Genomic DNA, 19,349 nt, shown 5'->3' on the forward strand with positions numbered 1-19,349 from the left:
CGTTTTCTTTCCTCAAAAATAATTATTTAGCCCAGAATTTTTTAATTTTCCCAAGGGTAACAGGAGAAATTTGACCCCAATATTTGTTGTCCAGTTTCTCCTGAGTACGGTGATACCCCATATGTGGGGGTAAACTACTGTTTGGGCACATGCCGGGGCTTGGAATTGAAGTAGTGACGTTTTGAAATGCAGACTTTGATGGAATGCTCTGCGGGCGTCACGTTGCGTTTGCAGAGCCCCTGATGTGCCTAAACAGTAGAAACCCCCCACAAGTGACCCCATTTTGGAAACTAGACCCTGAAAGGAACTTATCTAGATGTGTGGTGAGCACTTTGAACCCCCAAGTGCTTCATAGAAGTTTATAATGCAGAGCCGTGAAAATAATAAATACGTTTTCTTTCCTCAAAAATAATTATTTAGCCCAGAATTTTTTATTTTCCCAAGGGTTACAGGAGAAATTGGACCCCAAAAGTTGTTGTGCAGTTTCTCCTGAGTACGCTGATACCCCATATGTGGGGGTAAACCACTGTTTGGGCACACGTCGGGGCTCAGAAGGGAAGTAGTGACTTTTGAAATGCAGACTTTGATGGAATGGTCTGCGGGTGTCACGTTGCGTTTGCAGAGCCCCTGGTGTGCCTAAACAGTAGAGACCCCCCACAAGTGACCCCATTTTAGAAACTAGACCCCCCAAGGAACTTATCTAGATATGTGGTGAGCACTTTGAACCCCCAAGTGCTTCACAGACGTTTACAACGCAGAGCCGTGAAAATAAAAAATCATTTTTCTTTCCTCAAAAATTATGTTTTAGCAAGCATTTTTTTAGATTCACAAGGGTAACAGGAGAAATTGGACCCCAGTAATTGTTGCGCAGTTTGTCCTGAGTATGCTGGTACCCCATATGTGGGGGTAAACCACTGTTTGGGCACATGTCGGGGCTCGGAAGTGAGGGAGCACCATTTGACTTTTTGAATACGAGATTGGCTGGAATCAATGGTGGCGCCATGTTGCGTTTGGAGACCCCTGATGTGCCTAAACAGTGGTAACCCCTCAATTCTAACTCCAACACTAACCCCAACACACCCCTAACCCTAATCCCAACTGTAGCCATAATCCTAATCACAACCCTAACCCCAACACACCCCTAACCACAACACTAACCCCAACACACCCCTAACCCTAATCACAACCCTAATTCCAACCCTAACCCTAAGGCTATGTGCCCACGTTGCGGATTCGTGTGAGATATTTCCGCACCATTTTTGAAAAATCTGCGGGTAAAAGGCACTGCGTTTTACCTGCGGATTTTCCGCGGATTTCCAGTGTTTTTTGTGCGGATTTCACCTGCGGATTCCTATTGAGGAACAGGTGTAAAACGCTGCGGAATCCGCACAAAGAATTGACATGCTGCGGAAAATACAACGCAGCGTTCCCGCGCGGTATTTTCCGCACCATGGGCACAGCGGATTTGATTTTTCATATGTTTACATGGTACTGTAAACCTGATGGAACACTGCTGCGAATCCGCAGCCAAATCCGCACCGTGTGCACATAGCCTAATTCTAAAAGTATGTGCACACGCTGCGGAAAACGCTGCGGATCCGCAGCAGTTTCCCATGAGTTTACAGTTCAATGTAAACCTATGGGAAACAAAAATCGCTGTACACATGCTGCGGAAAAACTGCACGGAAACGCAGCGGTTTACATTCCGCAGCATGTCACTTCTTTGTGCGGATTCCGCAGCGGTTTTACAACTGCTCCAATAGAAAATCGCAATTGTAAAACCGCAGTGAAATGCGCAGAAAAAAAGCGGTAAATCCGCCATAAATCCGCAGCGGTTTATCCGCAGCGGAAAAATCCGCAGAGGACCAGAATACGTGTGCACATTCCTAACCCTAACCCTAGCCCTAACCCTAGCCCTAACCCTACCCCTAACCTTAACCCTACCCCTAACCCTACCCCTAACCCTAACCCTAACCCTACCCCTAACCCTACCCCTAACCCTAACCCTACCCCTAGCCCTAACCTTAACCCTAACCCTACCCCTAACCCTAACCCTACCCCTAACCCTAACCCTATTCTAACATTAGTGGAAAAAAAAAAAATTCTTTATTTTTTTATTGTCCCTACCTATGGGGGTGACAGAGGGGGGGGGGTCATTTATTATTTTTTTTATTTTGATCACTGAGATAGATTATATCTCAGTGATCAAAATGCACTTTGGAACGAATCTGCCGGCCGGCAGATTCGGCGGGCGCACTGCGCATGCGCCCGCCATTTTGGAAGATGGCGGCGCCCGGGAGAAGACGGACGGGACCACGGCTGGATCGGTAAGTATGATAGGGTGGGGGGGGACCACGGGGGGGGGGATCGGAGCACGGGGGGGGGAATCGGAGCGCGGGAGGGGTGGAACGGAGCGCGGGGGGCGTGGAACGGAGCACGGGGGGGCTGGAATGGAGCACGGGGGGTGGAACGGAGCACGGGGGGGGGTGGATCGGAGTGCAGGGGGGGTGATTGGAGCACGGGGGGGTGATTGGAGCACGGGGGGAGCGGACACGAGCACGGGGGGGAGCGGAGCGCTGGACGGAGGGGAGCCGGAGCAGTGTACCGGCCAGATCGGGGGGGTGGGGGGGCGATCGGAGGGGTGGGGTGGGGGCACACTAGTATTTCCAGCCATGGCCGATGATATTTCAGCATCGGCCATGGCTGGATTGTAATATTTCACCCGTTATAATGGGTGAAATATTACAAATCGCTCTGATTGGCAGTTTCACTTTCAACAGCCAATCAGAGCGATCGTAGCCACGAGGGGGTGAAGCCACCCCCCCTGGGCTAAACTACCACTCCCCCTGTCCCTGCAGATCGGGTGAAATGGGAGTTAACCCTTTCACCCGATCTGCAGGGACGCGATCTTTCCATGACGCCGCATAGGCGTCATGGGTCGGAATGGCACCGACTTTCATGACGCCTACGTGGCGTCATGGGTCGGGAAGGGGTTAAGGTACCTTCACACTGAACAACTTAACAACGATATCGATAGCGATCCGTGACGTTGCAGCGTCCTGGATAGCGATATCGTTGTGTTTGACACGCAGCAGCGATCTGGATCCTGCTGTGACATCGTTGGTCGGAGCTAGAAGGCCAGCACTTTATTTCGTCAGCGCCGGCTGGCCGTAAAGCAGAGCACAGCGGTGACGTCACCGCTCTGCTTTACGGCCGGCGCTTACACAGTGCAGGGAAGCAGAACGCCGGGGGACACGACAGACACCGGAATGTAAGTATGTAGTGTTTTTTTTTTTTTACATTTACACTGGTAACCAGGGTAGACATCGGGTTACTAAGCGTGGCCCTGCGCTTAGTAACCCGATGTTTACCCTGGTTACCAGGGGACTTCGGCATCGTTGGTCGCTGGAGAGCTGTCTGTGTGTCACACAACGACGAAACAGCGACGCTGCAGTGATCGGCATCGTTGCCTATATCGCTGCAGCGTCTCTTAATGTGACGGTACCCTAAGTCTGTTGATTAACAGTAAAAGTTTGGCAACAACTATTCACTTAGGGCTTTACGTATTTACATATAAACATCTAAATTTGTATCATTTTTTTTTGTATTACTGGTCAATGCAAATGTTTATCACATATATTTACCTATATCTTGCACGTTATGTATTTTTATGATTCTTCTTTTTATATGTAATTTTAACCATGTGTGTATATCTGTCTCTTTCAGCCACCACATACCCACTTGTATATTTAAAGGTTTTGATATTTTCACCATATTCTGTTTTACCGACCTTTTTGTTTTCGGAGTTTTTTGTTGTTCTTGGTTTTCATGTCATTCTGATTGTGTCTGCATTTTGCATCCCTGCAACATGTGTGCATTTATTACTTTATGTGCTAAGGACAGACAAGTATTTTATTGGCCTCTAATGTATACACAGTATTAGCATTTTTTATTAGTTAGTTTTTTTGTTTAAAAACAACTAAATAAGATGTGAACAGATACTTATGTGTAGCTATTTGCCTATGAAAGCTATGTGTATTGTGTGCAGTGTGGCCTTTCACTAGTTTCGGATGTCCAAACATGAAAGGCCTGGTAAGGAAGTATACTTATAAATTATTACAGAGTATAGTCTGATTTGGGCTCTAAAGGGGGGATAGAAACAGCACTCCAGCATCAGGCAGCTGCTTTCGATGCTTGATGTAGATGTTCACTGGCTGAAGACGTACTTAAATATTAAAGATTATGGCACTAAAGCTTTCCTCACAGCTTAATTCCATTCCATTTACAAGTACTTTCTAGAATTTGAGCTACATCTAGATTTCAAAGACCAGACCAGTTTCATACATGCACTTGGTTGCATATTCCTTCTAATAAATGCACAGAGGGGCAAACTTTCCTTCAGGCATTTTAAGAAGAAAGTAAAAAAAAAAGAAACATGAAATCAAGTAAGTGCTTCGATAACAGCAAAAGCAATGTCTCAAGATATCCCTGTCTGACCTCTATTAATTCCTCTCAGCCACTCATGTGCAGTAAGGGCTGGCTGGGTTCCAGCTGTCATTGGGTAAATGTCCTCCTGGTACGATTCTGACTGCAAGGCACAAAAGAAAGGGATGCAGAATTAACAGCCACATTAGTATGTGTGATAGAATACCATGATTTTTGATTGTGGGGATTCTGGGATAACAAGAAAGCAATATATGTCTAAGGGGAAATAAGGAACTGGCAATGTATACAAAGTATCGTGCAGATAAAAAAATCATGTCTGTCTTTGTGGTCTATTAAAGTAACAAAAAGAAAAATTGCTCTTACCCTCCTAGGCACAATCATTGATACAGGTTCTATAAGTCCTTTAATTGTAACCAGTTTGTAAAATCTAAACACTTCGCACGAGGAGACATCAACACCCCTTTTTGGCAAAACACCTATAAAATAAAAGGATCTCGTTATATCAACACGTACATTTTTACATAAACAGAATACAATTGAGTTTTCCTATTGAAGCACTGAATGCACTCGAGAATATTGTTTCAATATATGGCATGTCATGTACTATGATGTAAGGTATTATTTAATGTATTGCCATCATCGTGCTATCCAGAGCCACAGTGAAATGCAGCTTAATTGCATCTGGGATTTACAGTGTAACTAATATTTCAGGAGAACTTGCAGCAGAATGTCTGTGTCTGTTTCCCTTATCCTCTTGTCCTCTCCATAGAATTTTATTAGCACCAGCTGCCATCTCCCATCTTCGCAATAGGAACGTTTGTGTTCACTGAAGACAAATATTATTCCTCAATTGAGAATTTTGAGAATGAAAGATCAGTGCAGGAGGAGAAAGAAACAGATTTCTTTGATAAAATATTCCTCGAAGAAGCTGACGCGAAACGCGCGTTGAGGTTTTGTCACCGCCCACCACCAGGTAACATTCAATATACCGTATACTCTTGTGCTCTGCTATTCTCATGTGACCTGTCTATGCAAGTTATTAGTGTCTAGGGTAGGCTGATCTTATTTTACATATATGGTGACTGCAAAATTCTATCTCTATTTTTGCAATGTCTCCACTAGGCTGTGGTATGTTTATATAAACACTATCTATTGTCAGCACCAATATCTTTGATCAGATTCAGGACTTACCTTCGTCCCTGTATTAGTTAGTACCTATACCCGCAAGTGTTCCATTGTTTCAGAGAGCCATTACTTTGCGTGTTAGTATTTTTACCCCTGTTGTAGGGACTACTTTGCATCCCTGGTGCTGTGTTCACTTAGTGTTACTTCTCCGTTTTTAATAGTGTTTTTATGTGTGCATAATTGTATCAATAAAGTTTTCATTACTTTTATACTTTTTTCACGCGTATTTGCTTCCCTTCGTTCTTTTGGTTTATTACATTGGAAGTGAGTATTACTGTTGACCGTCTCTATTTGGGTATTTGTACGTTGATGAGAGTAGTAGTACTCCCATCAGCCGACGCCTGATCGGCGGTATGCTTTTTTTTATTGCCAATCACAGCTGCTGGGATAGAGCACATGCTGTCATCCATCTTACATCATGGCAACCTCAGCGCTGTGATTTGCGGTAACGTGTAATGTTACCGCAGGTCAGAGATGCTGCTTCAAACTCTGTCACACAGATGACAGTGTGGGAAACGCAGGATGTTCGGGCCCCCATTCATTTGGTTGGGGTCCAGGTTCGGGTACTTTTTAAAAAAAAAAGATTGGCTGAGCCCGACAGACCAGAAAATTATATTGCACTACATAGGAAACATGGGTGGAAAATGTTATTAGGTAATCGTGTGTTTGAATGTGTGGTACTGGTTTGCTATTACTGTATTAGTGTTGTAGTACCAATATAAGTGTATATATATATATTTATAGTCGCCAGCTTGGGTAGCAAAATATATATGTATGTAATAGACTGTAGACTTATGTGTGTATAATAAATATTCTTTACTGATACACGGTTTTGTCTCAGTTAGTATATACTATAAGGAACAGATAATGTTAAGGCATCACTAATACTTGTTATTTATTATTATTAGTCAAATTCGACGTTAACTAATACCGGACCCCAAGAGGTGTAGAAGTCTTCCCCCTTTAATAACTAATATTTTGGAGGGAAAACTTGTTCTATTACTTAATGGCCAGCCAGGCCCACTGTTGAGATTTTGTTTTTCTGTGTTTTGCTCTGTGGTCATCGTCTGTGAACTGATCAGGCCAGAGGGACATGGACAGACAGCATTGTACGGTTTGGTGTTGTGCTATTCTGTTCGTTCAAAGTGCTGGTAGTTCAGATGGATGACGCAGCATATCATTCTGAGCTATACACAAGACAAAATCTTTAGCAGAGAACCTTTTAATGTTCTTTAGTTTTCTGTGCATTTTCAATCGGATAAAGAGTATTGTTGTGTGAACTATGACAGGCGGAGAAGCATGGACAGATAACGGACGTACACAATGAAGTGTTTAATACAGAATACAACTAAAAACAGTGAACCTTAGTTTGAAGTTTATTTTTTTTCTACAGATTTTTAACATTTTTTCTGTTTGCTTTGTAAGACACTAATCTTTAGGCGTTTGGGACGATCGTTTGGGACGATCTATGCAAAGAGGCATAGCTGTTCTTTTCCAGGAAAAGTCCATTTGGTCGTGAAATAGCAATCTGGAAATAAAAGATGCTATGCCTGTGCCGGCCCAGGTCATATTGTCAGATACTGCAAATCTTTTTCTTCCTGTATAATACAAATCACCACCTGTTCTCACATTCCCTAATAGTTCAGTGTGTTAATAGGTTGATTCCTAATTGAAAGGTCACTGGTTCAAGTTTTCCCAAGAAAAGAGAAACTGCATCATCCAGCTCATCAATAACAGTCATTCGGCCAAGAAAATTATATATATAGTTGCAAGTTTCTCCCCTGAGCTAGTTAGAAATTTCTTTCATGTTCTACCATGTATCCTAGTGGTTGGAGGTTTCCTGCGTTTCAGAAGGGTAGATATTAAATGCTGGGAAACTCTTTCCCTGTTAGGATATGTGCACCCGCTCCGGATTTTTCGGCAGTTTTCCGTGGCAAAACGCATAAAAAACGCATACATTAAGCATCCCATCATTTTGAATGCATTACGCAATTTTGTGCACATGCTGCATATTTTTCCACGATAAAAACGCATTGCGGAAAAATACGCAGCATGATCATTAATTTTTCACAGATTTCCCGCTATTTAATGCATTGGTAAGCTTCGGGAAAAAAACGTGAAAAATCTGCGCAAAAACCGCCAGCGGATTTTATACAGAAAATCTCCGGTTTTGTTCAGGAAATTTCTGCATAAAATCCTGACGTGTGCACATACCCTTAACAGTGACCTATCAAAATCCAGGCTGTTAAATTGAGACCTGAAACCTGGGAGTGATAGGGAGTGGGCCCTGAGAGAGTAGATTCGGAATCTCCAGCAAGACCTAAGGATCTGAAATGGACATTTGCCTCATCCATGAAAACCAAGGTCTTTTGAACTTGAACAGGGCTATTAATATTACCCTTTCCAGATCTTCCCCAATTCCGAAGGTATCATCACTAAGGGAGGAAAGGCATAGATTAGGCCAGAGCCCCATGATAATTGAAAGATGTCTACCGCATACAGCATTTCCCTTGGGTTTAGAAAGCAGAACCTGTCCATTTTTCTGTTCCCCCTGTTGGCGAACAAGTCTATTTCTAGGACTCCCCACAGACTTATAATCTGGTGGAAAATTGCAGGGTTTAGGGACAATTCTTCCTGTCTTAACTGATTCCAACTCAGGAAATCTGCCTTGTCATTTTCCCTTGCCTTTATGTTTAACGCTCTCAGGGAAGAGAGGTGTTGTTCTGCTATATGAAAAATGGCGCCAGTTATCTCCATCAAGGAGCAAGATCTTGTTCCCCCTTGATGGTTTATATATGAGGCCACCAGTCGATTGTCTGACAGTGAATGAATATTACGGCCCTAAAGGACAGGGAGAAACTTTTCTAATGCCTTCCTCACAGCTAACAAATCCCTCATGTTGGATGACTTCTTTTCCTCCTGGTTTATCCACACAACCTGGCCTACACACTCTCTTAGATCTGCCCTGCATCCAGTCATGCTTGCATCTGTTGTTATAACATTGGTTATTAGATGTACCCGTGGAACTTCTGATGATAGAAAATCTATGTCTAATCACCACAACAGAGAATCCATCGTTGTCGAGGAAATATTCATCCTATCTTCCAAACGCCCTATTGGTCACTCTTGCCCTCAACACTTCCCACTGTAGTTGCCGGGAATGGAGCTGGGCCCATAATACTGTGGGGATGCTTGAGGTCATGGTTCCTTATTACTACAAGCTGAAGACATTGATTTGTGTTTCTTCTCCTATGGAAGAAAGCGCATTTGACATGTTAAGTCCAGTATGTGACCCAGAAAGGTCTGAACCCTTAATGGTCTTAATTTTGACTTTTCCATATTCAACAACATCCCAACTCTGCGTAATTATGACTTTTAGAAGCTGGGTGTTGCAGTGCTCTACTGACCTTCCTACAATCAAAAATCATCCAGGGGAGGCCGCCTTGGAGCGGCGTATTTCTCCCCGAGAGTGGTCTGTCATTTGGAGGAATGCCGCAAAATCATCAGTGTGTACTCTCTACAGAGAAAATATCTATAAGATACTAATGCACTGGTATCACACTCCAGAGTTTCTGCATGGACTGAATCCCTCTATCCCTCCCTCCTGTTGGAGATGTGGGGGAAGCACTGGGTCTCTTGTCCACATATTTTGGTCATGCCCAAAAATTGTGCCCTTTTGGGGTCAGGTTAAGTCCCTCATCGATAAGGTATTGCATGCAGACATAGAACTAAACCCGATAGTGCTTCTCCTGGGTCACGGGGCGCCGGGTATGGGCAAACTTTCCAATAGATTATTGCAACATATCCTTACGGCGGCCAGATGCCTGATTGCGCGTCTTTGGAGACAGCTGATTCCCCCTTCGCTTCAGATCCTCCTTGGACGAATCATGGATGTAAGCCCACCGGCATCAGGGGTTTATCTACAGCATTCTCTAATGCTGTAGATAAGCCCCCGATGTTACCTGAAAGAGGAGAAAAAGACGTTAGATTATACTCACCTTAGATTATACTCACCCAGGGGCGGTCCCGCCGCTGGTCCGGTTGGATGGGTGTCTCTGGTCCGCTGCGGCGCCTCCCATCTTCATTCCAAGACGTCCTCTTCTGATCTTCAGCCACGGCTCCGGCGCAGGCGTACTTTGTCTGCCCTGTTAAGGGCAGAACAATGTACTGCAGTGCGCAGGCGCCGGAAAGGTCCGAGAGGCCCGACGCCTGCGCACTGCAGTACTTTGCTCTGCCCTCAACAGGGCAGACAAAGTACGCCTGCGCCGGAGCCGAAGATCAGAACAGGACGTCTTGGAATGAAGATGGGAGGTGCCGCAGCGGACCAGAGACGCCCATCCGACCCGACCAGCAGCGGGACCGCCCCTGGGTGAGTATAATCTAACGTCTTTTTCTCCTCTTTCAGGTAACATCGGGGGCTTATCTACAGCATTACAGAATGCTGTAGATAAGCCCCTGATGCCGGTGGGCTTACCTCACCCGCGATTTTCGGGGTGACAGGTTCCCTTTAAAATCTGTTTAGCCTCCTTAATTTGATAATGATCCTGAAATCCTGAAAGTTCCGTCTTTCTTCTGGACTGGATTCAGAACCTCCATTTCCAATGCCGACTGTACTTTGCGTGATCTCCTGGCAGATGTTATTATTAGCTATACTTGAGCGATCTAATGAAATTCCAGTTTCAGGTTGTCCTGTATTATGTCTAGTATCCAGCCGCTGGATGAAACTCTCTTTCAGGCAGAGAGAAAGGAAAGAATCCCCCACCCCTCCCTGGATGATGGCATCACTGGGAAGTTTTTCTTCCCTCTGAGGAGGGACCCTCAAACATAAATCTGGGATTCTACCTCTTCTTATCTTCTATTTCCCTTGTTTTCCTTTTGATCTATCTTTTCTTCCAAAAGAACCTTCCCTTGTAACTGGGTATTGGAAAACTGGGGAACCCTTTCCTTTTATCCCCTACTTTTTCTAGGATGTCATCTAATGCTTGAACAAAGAGGAATTCTCCTTCACAGGGAATACAGCATAATTTAGTTTTTTACTGCACATCCCCTGACCAGCATTTCAACCATAATTCTTAATTTTTATGTTTTGCATCAGCTTTCCTAGACCTTTCCTATTTGGACAAATAACAAAAACAAGGGGGGTCCCAGTAACAAGTTGAACTTTCTCAAAGATCACTCATTTGGAGGCTGGATCGAGTCACAGGGCTGTTCCTTGTTGGAGTCTCTGGATCTCTGGCTGGTCTTACGGTTGCTTTTACTTTTGCGACAGCCCCCTGTTGTGAATTCTGTTGTCGGGCTCCCTCCTGTGGTCATGAATGGTACTTCGGCTGGTTCTGTCCATGGACTTCCTCTGGTGGGTGTTTCTGAGTTTCCTTTCACAGGTGACGAGGTTAATTCGTTAGCTGCTGCTCTATTTAACTCCACTTAGATCTTTGCTCCAGGCCACCTGTCAATGTTCCAGTATTGGTCTAGTTCACTCCTGGATCGTTCTTGTGACCTGTCTTCTCATCAGAAGCTAAGTTCCAGCTTGTATTTCTTTGGTTTGCTATTTTTCTGTCCAGCTTGCTATTTAATTTGTTGTTTTGCTTGCTGGAAGCTCTGGGACGCAGAGGGAGCGCCTCCGCACCGTGAGTCGGTGCGGAAGGTCTTTTTGCGCCCTCTGCGTGGTCTTTTTGTAGGTTTTTGTGCTGACCGCAAAGTAACCTTTCCTATCCTCGGTCTGTTCAGTAAGTCGGGCCTCACTTTGCTAAATCTATTTCATCTCTGTGTTTGTATTTTCATCTTTACTCACAGTCATTATATGTGGGGGGCTGCCTTTTCCTTTGGGGAATTTCTCTGAGGCAAGGTAGGCTTTATTTTTCTATCTTCAGGGCTAGCTAGTTTCTTAGGCTGTGCCGAGTTGCATAGGGAGCGTTAGGCGCAATCCACGGCTATTTCTAGTGTGGTTGATAGGTTTAGGGATTGCGGTCAACAGAGTTCCCACGTCCCAGAGCTCGTCCTTTATTATCAGTAACTATCAGGTCATTCCGTGTGCTCTTAACCACCAGGTCCATTATTGTCCTGACCACCAGGTCATAACAGTACAGGTGGCCCAAAGTACTAATGCATCTCAATAGAGGGATAAGAGAAGTTCTGAGACCATTTTTTTTTCTTTGCACTGTGTTTTGTCTCAATTTTCCCCTTTACCTCTGGGTGGTTCAGGACACTGGTGTAAACATGGACATTCAAGGTCTGTCCTCTTGGATGGATAATCTCACTACAAGGATACAAAACATTCAAGATTTTGTGGTTCAGAATCCGATGTCAGAGCCTAGGATTCCTATTCCTGATTTGTTTTTTGGTGATAGATCTAAGTTCTTGAATTTCAAAAATAATTGTAAATTGTTTCTTGCCTTGAAACCTCGCTCCTCAGGTGACCCTGTTCAACAAGTAAAGATCATTATTTCTTTGTTACGTGGTGACCCTCAAGACTGGGCATTTTCCCTTGCGCCAGGAGATCCGGCATTGTGTGATGTTGATGTGTTTTTCCTGGCGCTTGGATTGCTTTATGACTAACCTAATTCAGTGGATCAGGCAGAGAAAATCTTGCTGGCTCTGTGTCAGGGTCAGGATGAAGCGGAGATATATTGTCAGAAGTTTAGAAAGTGGTCTGTGCTCACTCAGTGGAATGAATGTGCCCTGGCAGCAATCTTCAGAAAGGGTCTCTCTGAATGTTGTGAATTCTGTGGCAGAGCTCCCTCCTGTGGTCACAAGTGGTACTTCGGCTGATTCTCTTTGTGAGCTTCCGTTGGTGGAGGAAAGTGGTACTGCGGCTTCTGAGTTTCCTTCCTCAGGTGATGTGGTGAAGTCGTTAGGTGCTGCTCTATTTAACTCCACCTAGTGCTTTGATCCTGGCCTCCAGTCAATGTTCTAGTATTGGACCTGTTTCCTCCTGGATCCTTCCTATGGCCTGCTGCTCTGCATAGCTAAGTTCCACTTTGCTATTTTGTTTGCTGTTTTTTTCTGTCCAGCTTGTATATTTGTTTTTTCCTGCTTGCTGGAAGCTCTGGGACGCAGAGGGTGTACCTCCGTGCCATTAGTTCGGTACGGAGGGTCTTTTTGCCCCCTTTGCGTGGTTTTTGTAGGGTTTTGTGCTGACCGCAAAGTTATCTTTCCTATCCTCGCTCTGTTTAGAAAGTCGGGCCTCACTTTGCTAAATCTATTTCATCTCTACGTTTGTCTTTTCATCTTAACTCACAGTCATTATATGTGGGGGCTGCCTTTTCCTTTGGGGTATTTCTCTGAGGCAAGGTAGGCTATTTTTCTATCTTCAGGCTAGCTAGTTTCTCAGGCCGTGCCGAGTTACATAGGGAGCGTTAGGCGCAATCCACGGCTGCCTTTAGTGTGGTTGGAGAGGATTAGGGAGTGCGGTCAACAGAGTTCCCACGTCTCAGAGCTCGTTCTTGTTTTTTGGGTTATTGCCAGCTTACTGTTTGTGCGCTGACCTCTATGTCCATTGTGGTACTGAATTACCTTTCATAACAGTACTGGAGGCCAAAAGTGCTAATGATTCTCAATAGAGGGAAAAAAGAAGTTCTGAGACCATTTTTTTTTTCTTTGCACTGTGTTTTGCCTTTTTTTTCCCCTAGACATTTGGGTGGTTCAGGGCACAGGTGTAGCAATGGACATAAAAGGTCTGTCTTCATGTGTGGATCAGCTCACGGCAAGAGTACAGAGTATTCAAGACTTTGTGGTTCAGAATTCTATGTTAGAACCGAGAATTCCTATTCCTGATTTGTTTTTTGGAGATAGAACTAAATTTCTGAGTTTCAAAAATAATTGTAAACTATTTTTGGCTTTGAAACCTCGCTCCTCTGGTGACCCAGTTCAACAAGTTAGGATCGTTATTTCTTTTTTGCGTGGCGACCCTCAGGACTGGGCATTTTATCTTGCGTCAGGAGATCCTGCATTAAGTAATATCGATGCGTTTTTCCTGGCGCTCGGATTGCTGTACGATGAGCCTAATTCTGTGGATCAGGCAGAGAAGAATTTGCTGGCTCTGTGTCAGGGTCAGGATGAAGTAGAGGTATATTGTCAGAAATTTAGAAAGTGGTCCGTACTCACTCAGTGGAATGAAGGTGCGCTCGCAGCTATTTTCAGAAAAGGTCTCTCTGAAGCCCTTAAGGATGTCATGGTGGGATTTCCTATGCCTGCTGGTCTGAATGAGTCTATGTCTTTGGCCATTCAGATCGGTCGACGCTTGCGCGAGCGTAAATCTGTGCACCATTTGGCGGTATTACCTGAGCTTAAACCTGAGCCTATGCAGTGCGATAGGACTTTGACCAGAGTTGAACGGCAAGAGCACAGACGTCTGAATGGGCTGTGTTTCTACTGTGGTGATTCCACTCATGCTATCTCTGATTGTCCTAAGCGCACTAAGCGGTTCGCTAGGTCTGCCACCATTGGTACGGTACAGTCAAAATTTCTTCTGTCTGTTACCTTGATCTGCTCTTTGTCATCGTATTCTGTCATGGCATTTGTGGACTCAGGCGCTGCTCTGAATTTGATGGACTTGGAGTATGCTAGGCGTTGTGGGTTTTTCTTGGAGCCCTTGCAGTGTCCTATTCCTTTGAGAGGAATTGATGCTACGCCTTTGGCCAAGAATAAGCCTCAGTACTGGACCCAGCTGACCATGTGCATGGCTCCTGCACATCAGGAGGTTATTCGCTTTCTGGTGTTGCATAATCTGCATGATGTGGTCGTGTTGGGGTTGCCATGGCTACAAGTCCATAATCCAGTATTAGATTGGAAATCCATGTCTGTGTCCAGCTGGGGTTGTCAGGGGGTACATGGTGATGTCCCATTTCTGACTATTTCGTCATCCACCCCTTCTGAGGTTCCTGAGTTCTTGTCTGATTACCGGGATTTATTTGATGAGCCCAAGTCCGATACCCTACCTCCGCATAGGGATTGTGATTGTGCTATCGATTTGATTCCTGGTAGTAAATTCCCAAAAGGTCGACTGTTTAATTTATCTGTGCCTGAGCACGCCGCTATGCGGAGTTATGTGAAGGAGTCTTTGGAGAAGGGGCATATTCGCCCGTCATCGTCGCCATTAGGAGCAGGGTTCTTTTTTGTAGCCAAGAAGGATGGTTCACTGAGACCTTGTATAGACTACCGCCTTCTAAATAAGATCACGGTTAAATTTCAGTACCCCTTGCCATTGTTATCTGATTTGTTTGCTGGGATTAAGGGGGCTAGTTGGTTCACCAAGATAGATCTTCGTGGTGCGTATAATCTTGTGCGTATTAAGCGAGGCGATGAGTGGAAAACTGCATTTAATACGCCCGAGGGCCATTTTGAGTATCTAGTAATGCCATTCGGACTTGCCAATGCTCCATCAGTGTTTCAGTCCTTTATGCATGACATCTTCCGAGAGTACCTGGATAAATTCCTGATTGTGTACTTAGATGACATTTTGATCTTCTCGGATGACTGGGAGTCTCATGTGAAGCAGGTCAGAATGGTGTTTCAGGTCCTGCGTGCTAATTCTTTGTTTGTGAAGGGATCAAAGTGTCTCTTTGGTGTTCAGAAGGTTTCATTTTTGGGGTTCATCTTTTCCCCTTCTACTATCGAGATGGACCCTGTTAAGGTCCAAGCCATCCATAATTGGACTCAGCCGACATCTCTGAAAAGTCTGCAAAAGTTCCTGGGCTTTGCTAATTTTTATCGTTGCTTCATCTGCAATTTTTCTAGTATTGCTAAACCATTGACCGATTTGACCAAGAAAGGTGCTGATGTGGTCAATTGGTCTTCTGCTGCTGTGGAAGCTTTTCAAGAGTTGAAGCGTCGTTTTTCTTCTGCCCCTGTGTTGTGTCAACCTGATGTTTCGCTTCCGTTCCAGGTCGAGGTTGATGCTTCTGAGATTGGAGCAGGGGCTGTTTTGTCACAGAGAGGTTCTGATTGCTCGGTGATGAAACCATGCGCTCTCTTTTCCAGTAAATTTTCGCCTGCTGAGCGAAATTATGATGTGGGCAATCGAGAGTTGCTGGCCATGAAGTGGGCATTCGAGGAGTAGCGTCATTGGCTTGAAGGAGCTAAGCATCGCGTGGTGGTCTTGACTGATCATAAGAACTTGACTTATCTCGAGTCCGCCAAGCGGTTGAATCCTAGACAAGCTCGTTGGTCGTTGTTTTTTGCCCGTTTTGACTTTGTGATTTCATACCTTCCGGGCTCTAAAAATGTGAAGGCGGATGCTCTGTCTAGGAGTTTTGTGCCCGACTCTCCGGGTGTATCTGAGCCAGCGGGTATCCTCAAAGAGGGAGTAATTGTGTCTGCTATCTCCCCTGATTTGCGGCGGGTGCTGCAAAAATTTCAGGCTAATAAACCTGATCGTTGCCCAGCGGAGAAACTGTTTGTCCCTGATAGGTGGACGAATAAAGTTATCTCTGAGGTTCATTGTTCGGTGTTGGCTGGTCATCCTGGAATCTTTGGTACCAGAGAGTTAGTGGCTAGATCCTTTTGGTGGCCATCTCTGTCGCGAGATGTGCGTACTTTTGTGCAGTCCTGTGGGATTTGTGCTCGGGCTAAGCCCTGCTGTTCTCGTGCCAGTGGGTTGCTTTTGCCCTTGCCGGTCCCGAAGAGGCCTTGGACACATATCTCTATGGATTTTATTTCAGATCTTCCCGTCTCTCAAAAGATGTCGGTCATTTGGGTGGTTTGTGATCGCTTCTCTAAGATGGTCCATTTGGTACCTTTGTCTAAATTGCCTTCCTCCTCTGATTTGGTGCCATTATTTTTCCAGCATGTGGTTCGTTTACATGGTATCCCGGAGAACATCGTTTCTGACAGAGGTTCCCAGTTTGTTTCAAGGTTTTGGCGATCCTTTTGTGCTAGGATGGGCATTGATTTGTATTTTCCTCGGCTTTCCATCCTCAGACAAATGGCCAAACCGAACGAACTAATCAAACTTTGGAAACATATCTGAGATGATTTGTTTCTGCTGATCAGGATGATTGGGTGTCCTTTTTGCCGTTGGCTGAGTTCGCCCTTAATAATCGGGCCAGCTCGGCTACTTTGGTTTCGCCATTTTTCTGCAGTTCTAGCTTCCATCCTCGTTTCTCTTCAGGGCAGGTTGAGTCTTCAGACTGTCCTGGTGTAGATACTGTGGTGGATAGGTTGCAGCAGATTTGGACTCATGTGGTGGACAATTTGACATTGTCCCAGGAGAAGGCTCAACGTTTCGCTAACCGCCGGCGCTGTGTGGGTCCCCGACTTCGTGTTGGGGATTTGGTTTGGTTGTCGTCTCGTTATGTTCCTATGAAGGTTTCCTCTCCTAAGTTTAAGCCTCGTTTCATTGGTCCGTATAAGATTTCTGAGGTTATCAATCCTGTGTCATTTCGTTTGGCCCTTCCTGCTTCTTTTGCCATCCATAATGTGTTCCATAGGTCGTTATTGCGGAGATACGTGGCGCCTGTGGTTCCATCCGTTGATCCTCCTGCCCCAGTGTTAGTTGAGGGGGAGTTGGAGTATGTGGTGGAGAAGATTGTGGATTCTCGTGTTTCGAGACGGAAACTCCAGTACCTGGTCAAGTGGAAGGGTTATGGTTAGGAAGATAATTCCTGGGTTTTTGCCTCTGATGTTCATGCTGCCGATCTGGTTTGTGCCTTTCATTTGGCTCATCCTGGTCAGCCTGGGGGCTCTTGTGAGGGTTCGGTGACCCCTCCTCAAGGGGGGGGTACTGTTGTGAATTCCCTCCTGTGGTCATGAATGGTACTTCGGCTGGTTCTGTCCATGGACTTCCTCTGGTGGGTGTTTCTGAGTTTCCTTTCACAGGTGACGAGGTTAATTCGTTAGCTGCTGCTCTATTTAACTCCACTTAGATCTTTGCTCCAGGCCACCTGTCAATGTTCCAGTATTGGTCTAGTTCACTCCTGGATCGTTCTTGTGACCTGTCTTCTCATCAGAAGCTAAGTTCCAGCTTGTATTTCTTTGGTTTGCTATTTTTCTGTCCAGCTTGCTATTTAATTTGTTGTTTTGCTTGCTGGAAGCTCTGGGACGCAGAGGGAGCGCCTCCGCTCCGTGAGTCGGTGCGGAGGGTCTTTTTGCGCCCTCTGCGTGGTCTTTTTGTAGGTTTTTGTGCTGACCGCAAAGTAACCTTTCCTATCCTCGGTCTGTTCAGTAAGTCAGGCCTCACTTTGCTAAATCTATTTCATCTCTGTGTTTGTATTTTCATCTTTACTCACAGTCATTATATGTGGGGGGCTGCCTTTTCCTTTGGGGAATTTCTCTGAGGCAAGGTAGGCTTTATTTTTCTATCTTCAGGGCTAGCTAGTTTCTTAGGCTGTGCCGAGTTGCATAGGGAGCGTTAGGCGCAATCCACAGCTATTTCTAGTGTGGTTGATAGGTTTAGGGATTGCGGTCAGCAGAGTTCCCACGTCCCAGAGCTCGTCCTTTATTATCAGTAACTATCAGGTCATTCCGTGTGCTCTTAACCACCAGGTCCATTATTGTCCTGACCACCAGGTCATAACAGCCACCGCTGTGTTTGCTCCTTTGAAAATGCTGCTGATGCTATAGTTGTTGATGCTGCTGTTCCTCCATCCTTGAACCCTCAGCGGCTTATGCTCGCCTACCACACCAGCAATCAAGCTCTGTGGTGGCGCTTCCAGACCCACCGCATCGGTGCCTCAACCAGGTAAGCTGCTCTTCTAGCCACTGGTTCAGGCCTGGGACCCTTTTTCCAGCCACATCTTTATCCCGAGTTCTCCCAACAATGATAGTAAACCGAACTGATGTGGAGGAGAGGTGACGCCCTTTTATTTGAGTGGGTTTCTTGTCCTAAATAGGTGGATCCTCTCTCATGCATGTGACTTTTCAAAGCTTTTTACGCACAAAATCTTTGAATCTAGGCAATAGTGTTTCCTGATCCCAATATGGCATTAACTATGTCTGGTTCAGGCTTAAAAAAAAACTGAACATCCACAACTGCTAAAAGGAACCAAGTTTTATATGTCAGATGCCAAGAGGGGGAGATTTCCACAAATGCATTCATACAGCCCCCATTGACATCATCTTTATTTGTAGACAGTGAGCCACCTCCAGGAGGTATCTACAGGCAGTCATAATTTTATTATGTAATTCTATAGCTGTGTAATGAAATTAAGGGTGATTTGAAGCTTTGTGGGAGAGAAAAAAAATAGAGATCCAAGCACTAAAAAGACTATGGTCAAGCATTATTCATAGATTTTTTGCAATCTAAATAACTACAATTTTAGTGACACTTTAACCTCACTACTCAAGATCATCATGGATGTACCCATTAAATGCCTTAACTATCCAAGACCAGAATAGGTACGAGAGCTACATTCTGGCACTAGGTTTATGAGGGACGCTCTGCTTGCGCTTCTCTTTGTGAAAGGCATTCTTTCATCTATAATGGTTCTGGTAATGGTAATGGGGGCACTCTGAAGTAAGGTTGGAAACTGCACTCTGGATGTTCTTAGGCTACGTTCACTTTTGCGTTGTTGTGTGTTGCATCAGCGACGCAACGCACAACGCATGCAAAAACGCATTGTTTTGTGACGCATGCGTCCATTTTTGGCTTGATTTTGGACGCAAAAAAAATGCAACTTGCTGCGTCCTCTGCGCCCTGACGCTTGCGCCAAAAATGACGCATGCGTCACAAAACGCAAGACAACGCATGTCCATGGGCCCCCATGCTAAATATAGGGGTGCAT

General features: G+C 45.1%; 1 protein-coding gene across 3 annotated transcripts in view; it reads right to left on the minus strand.

Annotated features, from left to right (window-relative positions):
- CORO2A (coronin 2A) overlaps positions 1-19,349 on the minus strand; it is a 215,869-nt gene that overhangs the window by 15,250 nt on the left and 181,270 nt on the right. For all 3 annotated transcript variants that reach the window (XM_069766896.1, XM_069766902.1, XM_069766888.1), the window contains 2 exons: positions 4,810-4,922; positions 4,498-4,588 (listed from right to left, as the gene is read on the minus strand). In XM_069766896.1, the coding sequence (XP_069622997.1) occupies positions 4,498-4,588; positions 4,810-4,922 (204 nt within the window). The remainder of the gene's footprint in view (positions 1-4,497; positions 4,589-4,809; positions 4,923-19,349) is intronic.

The sequence above is a fragment of the Ranitomeya imitator genome, chromosome 1, assembly GCF_032444005.1.
Source record: "Ranitomeya imitator isolate aRanImi1 chromosome 1, aRanImi1.pri, whole genome shotgun sequence".
Lineage (NCBI taxonomy): Eukaryota > Metazoa > Chordata > Amphibia > Anura > Dendrobatidae > Ranitomeya > Ranitomeya imitator.